The following is a 16,540-nucleotide window of genomic DNA, read 5'->3' as shown; positions in this document are numbered from 1 at the left end:
TTTATGGAGAATTCAATTACTACTAAATTAAAATAATATATGTCCAACCTGATATTATATTAACTCAACACATAATACCAATAACAAATGTAAGTATCAATAGAAACAAATACACGTTCCCTCTCATTTGACTGTACAATTTTCCTTTCTCTGCTCTTTGATTTAAGCAATACTTGAAAACATGAAAAAGAAACCTCAAGGAAACTAACTTGGCTTTATTAGCTTTCCATTTTCTCCATTTTCCAAATTGATTGACTGGATTCTCAGGTAGGTTTCTCCTCTTATGATCAGAACTTAGCTTGGAAAACAGAAGTCAGGAAGAGGGAAGTAGAAAAGAAGCATTGTATAAAAAAAAATTTTAAAAAGTCACCAAGCTTCATGGAACTATGAAGATAGTTTCCATCAACCAAAAATTTTAAATATGGGAAGACTGGAGAATGGGTGTCATTTATCCAAGATCCTACATTTATTAGGGTCAGAGACAGGATGGAAACAATTCACTCTTGACTCTCCATTCAGACCTGTTTCTACTATATCTTCTCGATGCTACTGGAAGTTTAAAGCCTACTTATTCTGACTTTCATCTTTATTTTCAGTTTTTTGTTTTGTTTTGTTTTCAGAGACATGCTGCCCACCTTGCACCGCACTCAATGGATGTGCAGAATCAGACCACGGTGACCGAGTTCATCCTGACTGCCTTCCCTGCTCTCCAGAGGCTTCAGATCTTCCTCTTTGTGATCCTCTTGTTTACGTACCTGCTCACTCTAACTGGAAATGGTGTCATCATTTCCCTAATATGGGCTGATAGTCGCCTCCAAACCCCAATGTACTTCTTCCTCAGTAATTTGTCGTTTTTGGACATTTTATTCACTAGCTCAGTTACCCCAAAACTATTATCCTTTCTCCTCAAGGACAGGAAGACCATATCTCTTGCAGGCTGCATCAGCCAAACATACTTCTTCTTCTTCCTGGGGACCGTGGAGTTCATCCTGCTGGTGGTGATGTCCTTTGACCGCTATGTGGCCATCTGTAACCCCCTGCGCTACACCATCGTCATGAACAGCAGGCTGTGTCTCCTGCTGGTTCTGGGCTGCTGGGTGGGGGCCTTCCTGTCGGTGCTCTGCCCGGTCATTCTGCTGTCCAGGCTGCCCTTCTGCCATAAGGAGATTCATCACTTCTTCTGTGACATCGCCCCTCTGCTGCAGGTGGCCTGCATAGACACTCATTTCCTTGAGATGATAAGCTTCCTCTTGTCTTCTCTCATCCTCCTCACCTCGCTGGTGATCACCACCGTGTCCTATACCTACATCATCTCGACCATCCTGCGCATCCCCTCGGCCCAAGGGCGTCAGAAAGCCTTTTCCACCTGCGCTTCTCACATCACTGTCGTTTCTATTGCCTACGGGAGCAACATCTTCATGTATGTGAGACCCAGCCAGAGTCATTCCCTGGAATTTGACAAAGTGACTGCTGTCCTCACCATAATGGGGACCCCTCTCCTGAACCCCTTCATTTATAGTCTAAGGAATGAAAAGGTAAAGGAAGTTTTGAGAGATGCAATCAACAAAATTGCGTCCTTATTGCACAGGAAACCTTGAAAGGTTGCTTGCTAAGAATGGCTTTTCCAACTCTTGGACACAATATGGAGTAAGGCATGCTTGAAGACCATAAAATCCAAAATATGTAAGAAGAAATGAAATAGTTTTGCACCTAATCTGATGCCAAGTATTATAGTCAAGTCCAGAGCAGACAAGTCAGACATCAAGAAAATAACATGAACCTTAATTGGACCATCTCATACACAGAACTGAATGAATTAAAGAAAAATACTGAACTGGAGTCAGAAAACCTGAATTTTAAGCCTGACTCTATCACTTTTTTATCAGGTAACAAGTAACCTCTCTGATCTTAGTTTCTCACCTGTGGAATGGGGAATATGGTTTGTGCTTTTCCTTTTTTTTTTTTTTTTAGTTAATGTAGGATTAACAGAGATAATCTAAGTCATGCAACTACATGTAACTCAAAGTGAATCTTCTGAGTGTTTTAAGAATTTACAGGATGATGGGAATCATCCCTAACAGCCAAATACTGTAAATAATAATAACACAAAAACAGGGAAGAGGAGTAACATACATTCGTGTTTGTACATGTAATTAAGTATGCACATTTAACCCTCTTAACAACCTTGAGAAGCAGATTTTTTTTTTTTTTCGGCCACGCACCACCTCAGCTTGAGGGCTCTTGGTTCCACAACCAGGGACTGAACTCTTGACAGTGAAAGCACGGAGTCCCAACTACTGCACTGCCAGGGAATTCCTAAGAAGCTGATGTTTTTATCTCCATTTTACAGAGGAGAAAACTGAGGTTCACTGAGATTAAGTGTCTTTCCCCAACTACATCACTAGTTGTTAAAATATATATATTTATATGTATATATACAGGTACAGTGGGGACAAGCATCTAAAAAGAGAGCCTAAGGGACTTTCTGAGCAGTCCAGCGGTTAAAACTCTGTGCTCCCAAAGCAGGGGACAAGGGTTCAATCCCTGGTCAGGGAACTAAGATCCTGCATCCTGCATGGGATGGCCAAAAAGATTAAAAAATAAATTTAAAAAGAGAGAGAGTTTAGGAAGAGGGAGAAGACAAGAGGCATCTCAGAGATCAAAATTAAGTCATTACCAGTGTGGTCGTGAATCTTCCAGCCACACAGACAAAGATGAAGACCTTAAGAATTGGCAGAGAATCTGTCATGGTAGAACAGGAAGAGAAAGTACTGTCTTCAAAATGGATTCAGAATATTATAAAAGAACAATATCCAAAAAGAAAGAATATTGTCTGTCAAAAGGTAGAGCAGTGGACAAATGTTTACAGATCACAAGAAGATAGAAGGGGACATTTCCTGGTGGTCCAGTGGTTAGGACTCTGCACTTTCACTGCCAAGAGTCTGGGTTCAGTCCCGCAAAAGTAGAACAGAATCATCAGAAATGAAGCATTCACATAATTTTCTGCACTGTATTCATACTCAGACATTAATTAAGATGGGGTTTTGAAAGCTACTACATTTGTGTCCTATTGATGCCATAACAAAATTAGCAGCCAAAAAAATACAAATTGACTATCTTAGAGTTCTGCAGCTCAGAAGTCCAATACAGGTCTCACCAAACTAACATCTGCAGACTGCATTCCTATCTAGGGACCCTAGAGGAAAATCCATTTCCTTCTTAGTTTGGGTTGGTCTTGAAGTTTGGGACCAAGGTCCTAGTATGCTGCTGCTGCCAGCTATCAGCCAAGGACCAGTCCCAGTTTCTAGAAGGTACTGCAGTCCTTGACTCATGGTCCCCTCTTCCTCCAGCTTCAAAGCCAACAACAAGGGGGCAAGCCTCTCTCTGGTGTGTCAGGTCTCTGCTCCTTCCTCTTCCATCTCCTCTCTGACTCAGCTGGAAAAGGTTCTTCCTTTTTAAGGACTCATTTGACTGGACTGAGCCAGGCAAATGATCCACAATAATGTCGCTAACACAAACTCCACATGCTGAGTTACTTCTGTAAAGTCCCTTTTGCAACTAATGCAGCATACAGGTGACCCTCCACATCCATGGGTTCCACATCTACTGATTCAACCCACCATCAATCAAGAGTATTCTAAAGAAAATTAAATTCCAGAAATTACCAAAAAGTGAAATTTAAACTTACCACGTCCTGGCAACTATTCGAATACCATTTACATTATTAGATTTTATAGGTAATCTAGAGATGATGGAAAGCTTCAGGAGGATGTGCACAGGTTTTTTAGGCAAATACTAAGCCATTTTCTATATGGTGGCTTCCCTGTAGGCTCAGCAGTAGAGAATCTGCCTGCCAATGCAGGAGACAAAAGAGACACAGGTTCGATTCCTGGGTGGGGAAGATCCCCTGGAGAGGAAAATGGCAACCCGCTCCAGTATTCTTGACTGAGAAACCCCATGGACAGAGAGCCTGGCGGGCTACAGTCAATGAGGGTCACAAAAGAGTCAGAAGACAATAAAAACAACTATGCTATTTTATACACGGGTCCTGGACCCGACCCCCTTCGAATACCAAGGGACAAGTGTACTCATAGATTCTGGAGATTGAACAAGGATTACCTTTAGGTGCCAATATTCTACTTACCAGGGCTTCCCTGGTGGCTCAGATGGTAAAGAATCTGCCTGCAATGCAGGAGACACCAACTCAGTCCCTTGATCGGGAAGATTCCCTGGAGAAGGGAATGGCTACCCACTCCACCAAAGTTAAATTGCCAGTGCTAATAATGCAAGGACGTAAAAGAAAAGAATAGGATGCTTTTTTAAAGCCAATACTGACTTCTAAACTCTGTCTTTCATCACTTGAAACCAGAAGAATTTACAAGCCCCAGGATATGAAAGATTAGTGAAAAGCAGCAAAATATCTGGAAAATTCTTATTGTAATGGTTATGTTGTTTCTACTTGAATCATGGTTAGGTAAAATTTTATAAATTCATATTTACTAATATTTGAGAGAAACTTTATCTGTAAATTTTTGATCACCCTCTAATTGATTCATCATTTCCAATGGCCTATATTTACACTTTTGAAAAAATTAATTTATATGCAAAATGAAAATTAATTATATGTAATGCTATTTTAACTGAAGTGTTAAATCAGAAAAACCAAAGGTAAATACAGGTAAAAGATAGCTGAATGAAGGTTGGAGACCAATTCTTGTAACTCTGCTTATATCCTAATTCACTAGTAAATCCATTGCCATTATTTAACCTGAATTGTTATTAAAATGTAATGATTTTGCAACAAAAAAAAAAACATTGTTAAGTGACAATAAATATAGTTGGCACTTCTCGCTGTTTTAACCTTTTAATGAATTCCCATGTTACTCACAAGTCCCATACTGAGCTCATTAACATAGCAAAGAAAGTCTTCAACAAATAAGGTAATTTAAACCTAATTCAGTGGGGCTGGCCCGAGTTGGACCAGCCTTGAAACTGAAAGTACAAAGACTTCATAAACTCTTAAAAATACTGTAAATATACTGTTGCACTTTTATGTTGATTATGATCATTACCAACATTGTTATAATTGCAGTTATGATATTTGTTTAACCAGTGTGATGATACATTGATTCTAATTAGTTAAGTTACTTGGAAAATGGGAACTACTTGTCACAAATTTGGGGATAGCTAGAAAATTCTTCACTCTTCTTATACTCGCTTATAAATAGATGTTTTTCAGTATCAGAGATGGAAGGGAAAAATATACCAAAATAACCTGACCTGTAGAGATTTCAAACAGTATTCATTTGCTAGATAAATTGTATCCCTCCAACTATGGATGAAGAGCATTCGACCAGAGAACCACTGTGTTATGTAATGAATTCATTGATCCTTCCACTTACCAGCTAATTCTCACATATTCCTTCCTCCTAACTCAGTTGCAAAAAACATGATCATCTGTCCCATAAGATCACAAGGATTCTCAAGGACTATAGCAAAATGTGCCAAATAATTTATGTGGGGTTTGTCACCAGTAACACAGTCTTCTCCATCAGTCTTCTCGTGCCCTTGGAATGGGACTTATGCTATTGGCTCTCAGATCCTCAGGTCTTCAGACTTGGTCTAGAATTACAGCACCAACTTTCCTGGGTCTCCAGCTTGCAAATGGCAGAAATGAAACTTAACCTCCATAATCATATGAGCCGATTCTTCATAACAAATATGTGTGTGTGTGTATAACAAATCTCTCTATATATACAACAAATCATCATATAATAAATATATACATACACACACATGTGCACACCCCATTGGTTCTGCTACTCTGAAGAACATTGTCTAATACAGTAATTTTCCCATTTTTAGAGCTTTTAAATTTTTGGAGCTTTTAAAATTTTGGAATCTTGTGTTAATTTATAGTATAGAAAAAATAATAAACATAATTTTCACACAACATAAAATATATATTAGAAGGACAATCAAATCCCGGTATTCCCTGGAACAGGAGTTACATTTAATAACTTTTATTTACTATTCAAGAGAAAAAATTCTGAAAAAAAAATTGTTATTGAGACCCCCTCATAATAACCGATTACAAATCCTTGAAGATTTCTGCATCTTAAGAGCCCAGTTATTTTTAAATTATTAATGTGATTAAATGTTCAAGGAATTGCTTGTTTTTATTCTTGAAATTATGAATGAGAAAACAGAACTTGAGGAAGGTGTTCTGAAAAAACCTAAATGGAATATTCTTTAGTGGCCATTTCCCCTTTCTTGCATTGCAGAAAATATGTGACAGTTATTGTGTTGATACATAGTTCAAATTTTTTACAGTAATCTAGGACTGCATTATTTCCAATATATTTCCAATAATATTTCCAATAATACAGCCTGCAAAGTATCACTGTTGGGAAGAAGTTAGCCTCACAAATGAAAGGCTGAAATTAGACATCCATCAAGAGAAGACTGTCTAGGTCTTGGTTAATTTAAAATGTACCACCCTGGAGGTACAGTGGTTGGAAGTCCCCCTGCCAAAGCAGGCAACCCAGGTTGATCCCTTGTCCAGAAAGATTCCACATGCCTTGGGGCAACTAAGCCCTTGCACCACAACTACTGAGTCTGAGAGCCTGAAGCCTGTGCTCTGCAGCAAGAGAAGCCACTGCAATGAGAAGCCACTGCAATGAGAAGCCACTGCAATGAGAAGCCCAAGCACGGCAAAGAAGAGGAGCCCCCACCTGCGGCAACTAGAGAAAGCCTGAGAGCAGCCTTGGAGACCCCGCACAGTCAAAAATAAATAAACTTTGTAAATGGCATGAAAAGGGTGACAATAGATGGAATGTTTACTATTTATCACTGTAAGATGGTAGGTAACCACGATGTTCTACCAACTCCTCAAACTTGTAAAAGAACCACGATAGATTCACTCAATTTATATTAACGTCAATAAGATTTTACAAGGGAGGAAATGTATAATACCTTCAGTACTGCTGCTGCTAAGTCGCTTCAGTCGTGTCCAACTCTGTGTGACCCCATAGACGGCAGCCCACCAGGCTCCGCCGTCCCTGGGATTCTCCAGGCAAGAACACTGAAGTGGGTTGCCATTGCCTTCTCCAATGCATGAAAGTGAAAAGTGAAAGGGAAGCCACTCAGTCGTATCCAACTCTCAGCGACCCCATGGACTGCAGCCCACCAGGCTCTTCTGTCCATGGGATTTTCCAGGCAAGAGCACTAGAGTGGGGTGCCATTGCCTTCTCCAACCTTCAGTACTAGTGCTGATTACCACGATATGAGGCAAAGGGAAAGGGAAGTCACTCGGTCGTGTCCGACTCTGTGCGACCCCATAGACGGAAGCCCACCAGGCTCCTCCATCCATGGGATTCTCCAGGCAAGAGTACTGGAGTGGGGTGCCATTGCCTTCTCCTGAGGCAAAGGAGATGATACAAATCTGAGTGACAGGAGAACCAAGGTCTCTTGGCACAAAATCCAGCAGAAGGCTGGAGTCAGTTTGCACCAGCCCAAGTGAAACAGCCTGGTGAGGATTTGCTGGGCCTGTGAACACTGAGACACTGTGCTGTCAGACTTTAATCTAATGCTGCAAAGGGAAAGGATAGTCCCATTCTGAGCAATGGAACTTAACAGAGAGCACGGAGTTAGGGCCACATGTGCAGGATGCTAGTGTGGGATTAAGGAGACATCACAAACCATTGAAGACAGGATGGTTTGTTTATTAGCTTTGGAAAGAGAAAAACTGGATCTTTACCTAATTTACATATAAATATCAACTCTATTATAGAAGTGTTACATATGTAAATGTGAGGGTAAAACTATAAAGTTCATAGAAAAGAGTATCCACGTATATATTTGTGATCCAGATATGGGGGAAAATTCTTAAATAAAACTTCAAAAGCACGAAACATAAAGCAGAAAATGGTGAATTTTGTGAAAATTAGGAATTTATTTTCAGATAGAGAACAGGAAAAGACAATGTCTAAAATATGGTAAGGAATTAATATCTCAAATATACAAGGAGTATATGAGTCATTGAGGAAAAGACAATAACCGCAATAGAAAAATGGGTGGAAGGGTAAAAAAAAGTTCACAGACAACACACAGTAAGTAACAAGTGTACAAAAAGATGCACAAATCCTTAGCAACCAGAAAAATGCAAAGAAGCAGTTACGTTGCACGCATTCGACCAGAAAAAAACAACGCCTGCATCATGCCGTGTGTATAAAGGAGGGACAGTGCTGGTGTGGCCTCTCTGAGTTTCCCAGCGAAGCATCACTCTACTGTCCAGGAGCGCCGCCCAGCCCGCTTCCGTGCCCTTGCCTCGGCACGACCCCGCTCTCTGTTTTTCCAGTCTACAGTCCTTGCTGTTGTTGCCATTTAGTCGCTCAGTCATGCCTGACTCTTTCACAATCCCATGGACTGTATGTAGCTCGCCAGGCCCCTCTGACCACCAGATTTCCCAGGTAAGAATCCTAGAGCGGGTTACCATTTCCTTCTCAAGGGGATCTTCCTGATCCAGGGATCGAACCCATGTCTCCTGCATGGGCAGGCGGGTTCTTTACCACTGAGTTTCTTAGGAACCCTTTTCCAGTCTAATAACTTTTATCAAAAAATAATTTTGCTTCAAGTACACAGATTAACATCTTAAGAAAACTAAATATTTTATTGCAGGGTTGCTCTCACAGGACATAGTGACAATCTCTGCTATCTCTTTTGTTGGTGTTGTTTTTAAAAAAAAGAAAACCTCCCTACTTAGAAATAACTTTTGTAGATACAGTTTTTGTTCTATCTGCTATTCTTGCAGCTGCAGGAGAGATGGGATATTTCTATTTCTTATCTTGAGGAAACTTCTTTCTCCAGAGATTAGTAGGGCCTAGAGTCTTCAAGGCTAAGTGCTCAATACACACTGTTCAACCCTGAAAGAGGTGCAGTCCTGAGAGAAAAAGAAATCGTATGGAACAGAAAAGGTCAGAATAGGATTGTTAACCGATGGAATATGGAACACTTACAGACGGAAAATGGAACGTCCTTAGGACAGCAGATCAAACTCCTTTAATCAATCCTTTGATCAAAGGAGATCAAGCCATTCAATCCTAAAGGAAGTCAACCCTGAATATCCATTGGAAAGACTGATGCTGAAGCTCCACACTTTAGCCCCCTGCTGCGAACAGCTGACTCACTGGAAAAGACCCTGATACTGCGAAAGACTGAGGGCAGGAGGACAAGGGGGCCACAGAGGATGAGATGGTTGAATGGCATCACAGACTCAATGGACACGAGTTTGAGCAAACTCCAGGTGATCGTGAAGGACAGGGAGACTTGGCGTGCTGCAGCCCATGGGGTCCCTAAGAGTCGACAAGACTGAGTGACTGAACAACGCAATGACAGATGGAATACGGAACACAAAGATTACTGACATCCATTGTGACTGTATTCATAATACACCCTTTTATTCTCCATTATGAATTTCTGCTTGTGATTCTGATGCATTTACCAATTTTATTTTATCATAATCTCTATAACTCATGTGCATTATTTATGTGTATGTATGTGTTTACATACTTAGCATTGTTATGATTCACAGAGTCACTCATAATTCCTGTGCTCTAACAGACCCAACTCCCTTCCATTAGAGACAATGTTTTCCTCAGTAAGAGGTAACTGCTGCTGGCTTCCCTGGGTTGAGAAAGGACCAGGAGGGGAAAATGACTTCCTCTCAAGGACATGAATCATATCCAACGCAAACAAAGCCGCCTGGCTCTGAATTTTGATGTTGTCACTATTCCTCCACTTCTTGACACGTTTGTTGCTGGGAACGTGTAGAAGGCAAGGAAACAGAGGGAAGGGAGCAGCACTGGAGGCGGTTCCGGAGGCACAGACAGAGAGTGGCTCGTGGCTGGACTTGTAGGTGCTGCTGAGGAATGAACAGGGATCAAGGTGGCAGTCTCTGGAGCAGGATTCCACCCTCCAGTCCTCCTGGGCCGTGTCCACGCCCCACACAGAGAGCTCCGAGGACAGGCTAGGGGACTAGACCCCCCGACAGCGAGGGGACAGGACACGACTGCAGGGAGTGAGAAGGCCTGACAGCGAAGGGCCTGGAAAGGGCCCCAGGGTCCCCAGAGGGGCCTGGAGAGGGAGCGGGTCTGATCAGGGGAGGCTGGAGAGGGGTCTGTCCTGAATGATGCTGAGATTGTGTCCAGAACCAAACACAGAGGCACAGGCTCAGCCTTCACTCCGGGGTCCTGCCATCAGTCCTGGAACTAACAGGCTGTCCTTATACCAAGAATGACACACAGTCTCAGGATTGCATCTCGTAAGCATTTATTAGATCTGCTGCCTTCTGAGGACACAGAACTCTCTAGGCCAGTGTCCCTGCCCCTAGGGACTCACAGCCCCGTCTCCTGAGCAGAGCGAGAGGCAGCTCAGTACTTGTCAGGCAGGTCAGCAGGTCCGAAGTGGTTGGGGTCTTTGCCGCTCTGGCCCCATTCGTTGGCAAACTGGTCAGCCTTCGTGTCCTCTCGTACCTGGGGCCTGGTCATACCCTTGAACAGAGGGTCTGTGATTCCCTGAAGAGCCTCTCTGGCGTTATTGGAAAGGAGGGCAAGGAGGGGATTAATAGAGGACTATGAGCCACAGCCCCACCCTCCCCATCTCTCCTCTTTCCAAGAGATCAAGCCTCTGAGAGGAGCCAAGGAAAGAGTGGCTACAACCCTGAGGCTCCCTGGGCTCAGCCCACCTCAGCCTTGTGCTGGGTGAATAGCACCCATAGCGGGAGGGTGGAGAGTCGCCTGTCCCACCAAGTTGCTCTGCTCTTCAGCCACTCAGACCTCACACTGGGCACAGAGCAGGAGGGTGCTTAATAGTAGGAGGGCCCACAGCCTACAGGAAACTTCTCCAGGGCTTGGCCCCTCCAGGTTGTCCTAGCCAGCCAAGCTCTGCTCACCCATCCCTCCATCCCCAGGGGCCCTGGTACCTGATCACTTCAGCAGCCCAGACACCCCCTGGTCCCCTTTGGGCAGCGTCATAGTTTCCGCGGGCATGGAAGTATTTGTCTGCACCCTTGTAGTTGGCTTCTTTCATGTCTCTGTAGGCTCTCCACATGTCTTTAGCCCCTGGGAGGAAAAGAAAATGATGAGATGAATGTGATCATGTTTTGGTGAAAGAGAGAAATAAATCATTTCCTCCCACTGATTCCAGGTTTCAGCCTTCGACTAAGCCCTTGGAGATTATTATATTGGCTTGAAATGAATACTTCTTTACTTCTCACTTCCTTCCCTGATCTGAAGTTGTGAGTATCACACTTGGCGCAAGGTTTATTCTGTTTGATTTCATTCTAAGTCTGTTGGAACTTTGTTTCTGGAGGTGTGTGATATGTTTGAAGAAGAGGTCAATGCTCTTTCTTTAAAGGATATTTGCTTATACAATGAACCTCCACCTGGAAAGAAGCAGGAAAGGCTCTGACCAGAGCTTGAGAAGGACGATACTGAGAAAGGCTGTGGATAAAGGATACTCCCAGCCTGGTGAAGGGGAGAAATCCAGCCCTGGAGACCAACTCAGGCCTGAGTACATCTGAATACTCAGGGCATGTTTGCACATGGGCAACTGTCAGAATTAAATCAGCAGGTGATAAAGGTGAGCTCCCTAAGAGGGCTTTGAAGAAACAGGGTAATCAGATGCAGAAAAAGGGCAACTGAACCACCAGCTCTAAAGTTCAGTGTCCTCTCCAGTAAAATGGAGGAGTAATGCCTCCCTCAGGGTGGTTATGCAGAAGAACTGAGGAAATACAGGCTGAGTTTATAGAACATTGTAGGTGCTCACTATACTATCACCTCTCTGGTCCTCGGAAGAGTAGGGCAAAAATAAATAAATAAATAAATAAAGGAACTAAAGTAGGATGAAGATCAGGGAGGATGGGCAGAAAATCCAACCTAGATAGAATAAAATGGCAAAGGTTTAAAAGATTAGCTTATTAGGGAAAAGGGGAAAATATAATATGGATTATAATCATAGTTTATGTAATATCTCTGTGAGATAACTTATCTTTATTTTAGGTATTAGCTATTTCCGGTGTTCATGAAAATAGTTTTGTTGAAAGAAAATGAAGTCGCTCAGTCATGTCCGATTCTTTGTGACCCCATGGACTGTAGCCCACCAGGCTCCTCCATTCATGGGATTTTCCAGGTAAAAGTACTGGAGTGGATTGCCATTGGCTTCTCCAGGGGATCTTCCCAACCCAGGGATGGAACCTGGGTCTCCCGGATTGTAGGCAGACGCTTTACTGTCTGAGCCAACAGGGAACTTTGTAGTTTTGTTGAGGGCTATGATATTCTTAATATAGCTATTCACCCTGAGTTGCAGATTTAAATAGTTCCCTGGAGTCTAGAGTTGCTTAATAAGTGCTTCCAAATGCACAACATATTTGTCCCTTGGGTGCAACACCAGGTAGTGTTCTTAGTATTTCCTGTGCACAAAATCAAGGGGGTGCTCAATAATGGACAGATTTACAGAGAGCCCCAGGGACCGTGGTTCAGGGAAGGGACCATGTGTGGATCCAGGCACCTGCATTCCACAAAGCCCCCCAGACCATAGGTGATTCTCATGCAAGTCATCCTTGAACAACACTGACCTAAGAGATGGAAGATACTTTTATCTGGGTCTGTGTGAATTTAGATGGAATTAAGAACAAACTCTAAACAATTATTCAGTAATTATCACAGAAAAATAAAAACAAATAGTTTTGGGAAATAAATTATGGCCAGTTTGCTCTGGCTAGTGAGGTCTATGTCTCTTGCTGTAGGATTCTCACCAGGTCTCCGCCTCAGCAGAACTGTCACTGTGGAAACTCATGCTGCCATTTATTCTGGGGAGGGGAACTCTGTAGGGTTTCCTTCCAAAGGCAGCAACCCCCACTCTCTGCCATCTGCTCAGATAAAGAGCAGGACGCATGTTCACAGACCCCTCACCCTCCACGTGTACCCTTATCTGGGAGGCAGTAGAAGGGCCGAAGTTAACAGCAAGGTCTCAGGATACTGGGTTCAATCCTGCTCTGCTGGAGGACGTTGGAACCTATCTTAATATCTTGGGGCAGCAGGTTCTCTGATAAAGGGTAATGGTCCCTACATTGCAGAACTCAATGATTAAACCCTGAGGGAGAAAACGAGTCGATTCCTGCACATATAGCTCTTAGACAGTCCTGAGCAGCTACTAAAAAATCAGGTATTTTAGTTATAAGTATCAGTGGTTGCATCCACTTCTTTGCTACAGACTTGGAAATGAGCCATCTCTAGTTGCCCACGAGGGGGCAGCAGAGCCTTACTGGCATTTTGGGAACATGTACCCGGCCCTCTAGATATCTTCCTCACTCCAGCTGAAGGAACAGACTCAAACTTTATATGACCTCGGGCTTGGGGATGCCCAGAAAGAATGCAAAGCTGGCCAGAAAAGCTTCGGGAAGTGCTACCATGAAAACTAAACTCCTTTTCTGCCCACCTGTGGCCTTTGCCCTGTGGGGATGTGACCTCTGCTCAGGTGAATCCTGAGGAAGAAGACACAGCCTCCCCTGGCCCATCCTTTGGTCCTTACCTTGACCAGCTTCCCTGAGGAATGTCCCCCATCCCTGGCTGCTGACGCCCAGGATCAGGAAGCAGAAAATGATGCCCGTGGAAAGGTTCATCCTGCAACAGAGAGATGAGTGAACTCAACCAAGAATGACAGGGCTTGGGGCTGAGTTGTAATGTGGATACACTCTTACATTCCAAACATGAACCCCTCTGAATTTTATCTCGATAGATAAATAGAGGATAGGTCGTAACACAGAGGATCCAGCTCTCATTTCCATTGAATCCTGGGAATCCTAGTTATTTCCTGCATGAAGGATTGCAACGGGATTTTAGCATAAACCACTTTCCAGTCCAGTCATCCTCTATCAGCCAGAAACCCAGCTGCACTGCAAGTTTTCCAAAGGCAAGAGGAGTCTGTTTGTGCCGCCTCTCTGTGATACGAGACGAGGAGAACGAGGCACAGGTGTCTGTGGCCCACATGCTCACCCCATCACTGCCTGCACAGGAGACGCAGACAAGGAGAGCCCTACTCCCTGAAGTGCTCACATCTGGTGGATTCTAATGGTCAGAACAGTAGATTCAGGAAGGAAGCAGAGAGCTGGGCTGCAGCACAAGAATGCTGCTGAAGAGAAAGTCTCCGAAGAGGAAAAGTGTTGGAGAGTTCTAGCTCCTCACCTTTGGCTGTGACCTGCTGCTGAGGCTCCTGGTGAAGCTGAGCTGCCTGTGCTGCCTGCCTGGGAGATGGGGCTGGTGCTTTATATACTGACACTTGGCCAGTGGAGCAAATGAGAAATGGGGTGGAAGCAAAAAAAAAAGAGAGAGAGAGAGAAGGAAAGAAAGTTTGGGAAATCCCTCCTGACCAGAACCCAGCGTTCAAAACAGCAGTGTTATTCTTCACTCACGTCTAATTTTCCTAGATTGTGCAATCTGGCAATTTTCAGAATGTAACATGTTGGACCTTTTCTTTCCATTTCAAGTCTCACTCCAGTGGCAAACGTGTTTTAATCCCCCACAGTAGTGTATTGACATTTGCTGTGAAGGGTGTGTGTGCTTAGGTAGTCAGTTGTATCCCACTCTTTGGGACCCCATGGACTGTAACCCACCAGGCTCCTCTCTCCATGGGACTCTCCAGGCAAGAATATTGGAATGGGAAGCCATTGCCTTCTCCAGAGGAGCTTCCTGTCCCAGGGATCGAACCAACCTGGGTATGTTGTACTGCAAGTGGATTCTTTACCATCTGAGTCACCTGGAAATTTCAAAGATTAACATTAAATAAAGAGAGTTGAGTAAAGAATGTGAGCATACAGGGCAAATGAAACAGCAGAACGGGTCCCTTACAAGGAATAGCTCAGGATGAAGCTGGGACCTCAGGCTACAGCAGCAGGAAAGGAAGGAAATAGAAACTCAGGAAAATCAAACTTCTAGTGCCCACACAGGGTGGATTCAGCCCTGGAAAAGGCAGTCTTCCAGCTTCAAGTGTATTCATGATCAGATGCTGTTGATGGTCATAACAGTAGGTCATATTGAGAGGTCATTGCAATTCCAGGAAGGTTGAACTACAGTAAGGAAATTTGCTATGATATCGTGTAGAAATGACACCATAAAAATGAACAGGAAAAGTCCATATGTCTGTTAAATTATCAGGATAAAAGGTTCAGGAAGGATACAGAGAAAGCTGATTTATCACAAGAATGCTGGCGTGTACGATGTCAAAGAAAAGGTGTATCAATCAGAAAAGCAGGACTGGGCTTTATTCTGTGAGTTCAGGAAGATAATCTTGGGAGGAAATTTCATGCAGGTGCTCTCTCGGGGATGGCGTATCTGATGAACTCCATGCCCCATCTCTGCCTCTTCATCCTAAAGGGAAATTTCAAAGGTCACTGGATTTCCCAGAGGAGGAGGGAAGATGCATGTGTAATATGCCAGAGATGGTGGGGACCCAGAGGACATGGAACTGCTCTTCCTGACAGTGGGTCCCTGGGCTGGAAGCCTGAGGACAGCAGGAGGGCAAGTAAGGCCCAGCCCAGGAGCACCACCTCAGGATTCTTGCCTGGAGTGTTCACAGGAGAGAAGGAACGTGAGCCGTGCATTGGAGACACAGGGACGCCATCTCCAAGACAGATGCAAGCAAATTATGGAGACTTGTGAACTGAGACAAGGGGAGATGGCAAATTAGAGTCTGGAAGGATGTGGGACTTGTGCTCAAGTAGTAATCCCAAGAAGAAGGAGGGCGAAGCATTTCCAATTTGTTACAAGAAATGTGAGCAGGACGTTAGAAAGAAGAGCACTGTCCCGGGAGGAAGCACGCCGGCTGAGGATGACGCTGTGGTCTGGGAACCGCGGTCTTAGATTTGTTGTTGTTTAGTCACCAAGTTCGTGTCCGACTCTTCAGTGACTCCATGGGCTGTAGCCCCTCAGGCTCCTCTGTGGGACTCTCCAGGGAACAGTACTGGAGTGTGTGGACATTTCCTTCTCCAGGGGATCTTCCTGACCCAGGGATAGAACCCACGCCTCCTGCACTGCAGGCAGATTCTTTACCACGGAGCCGCCTGAGAAGCCCTGTCTTAGAGTAGAACCTCTCAGAAATAGGATGATGCCTCTTTCTGGGTTTGGGACATATTTATTTCCTGTAGGTGTAATGAGATGAACACGTAGGGCGGATAACTGTCTAAAGGATTGCTCTGTTTGCTTTTTATCCAAGGCAAAGCTAAGCAATATTTAAATATTCTCAACATTCTCAACTCCTTGGGAAAGCTTGGGTTCCCTGAGGTTGGGGTAGTCCAGGTCCCTGAGCTGGCTTAGCTGACTTGGTCCCAGGAGTAGACATGGTGGGGAGAGGGTATGTTGTCACCATCTAGTCATCGGCCCTGAACATGCCCTGGGGCAGCTCCTCAGAGGGGGGCTGTGATGTCCACCTCTCTTCTTCTGCCTTCCTCGGGGCAGAAATCAGGGGCCAGTGATCACATTCTTTT

At 43.9% G+C, this 16,540-nt stretch overlaps 2 protein-coding genes across 2 annotated transcripts; one reads left to right on the top strand and one right to left on the bottom strand.

Moving 5' to 3' along the window:
* LOC102187376 (olfactory receptor 6M1-like) lies at positions 651–1,598 on the top strand. The gene has a single exon (XM_013975791.2). It carries the CDS (start codon positions 651–653, stop codon positions 1,596–1,598), a length of 948 nt encoding a protein of 315 aa, XP_013831245.2.
* Positions 10,313–14,292, bottom strand: LOC100860781 (serum amyloid A3). Its single transcript, NM_001285637.1, is given in 4 exon segments — positions 10,313–10,587; positions 10,982–11,120; positions 13,591–13,682; positions 14,244–14,292. Coding segments are annotated over 3 exon segments (387 nt in total). The 5' UTR covers position 13,682; positions 14,244–14,292; the 3' UTR covers positions 10,313–10,430.

The sequence above is a fragment of the Capra hircus genome, chromosome 29 (assembly GCF_001704415.2).
Source record: "Capra hircus breed San Clemente chromosome 29, ASM170441v1, whole genome shotgun sequence".
NCBI lineage: Eukaryota > Metazoa > Chordata > Mammalia > Artiodactyla > Bovidae > Capra > Capra hircus.
The sequence above is the reverse complement of the archived record's forward strand: the minus strand, read 5'-3'. Positions and strand labels throughout refer to the sequence as shown.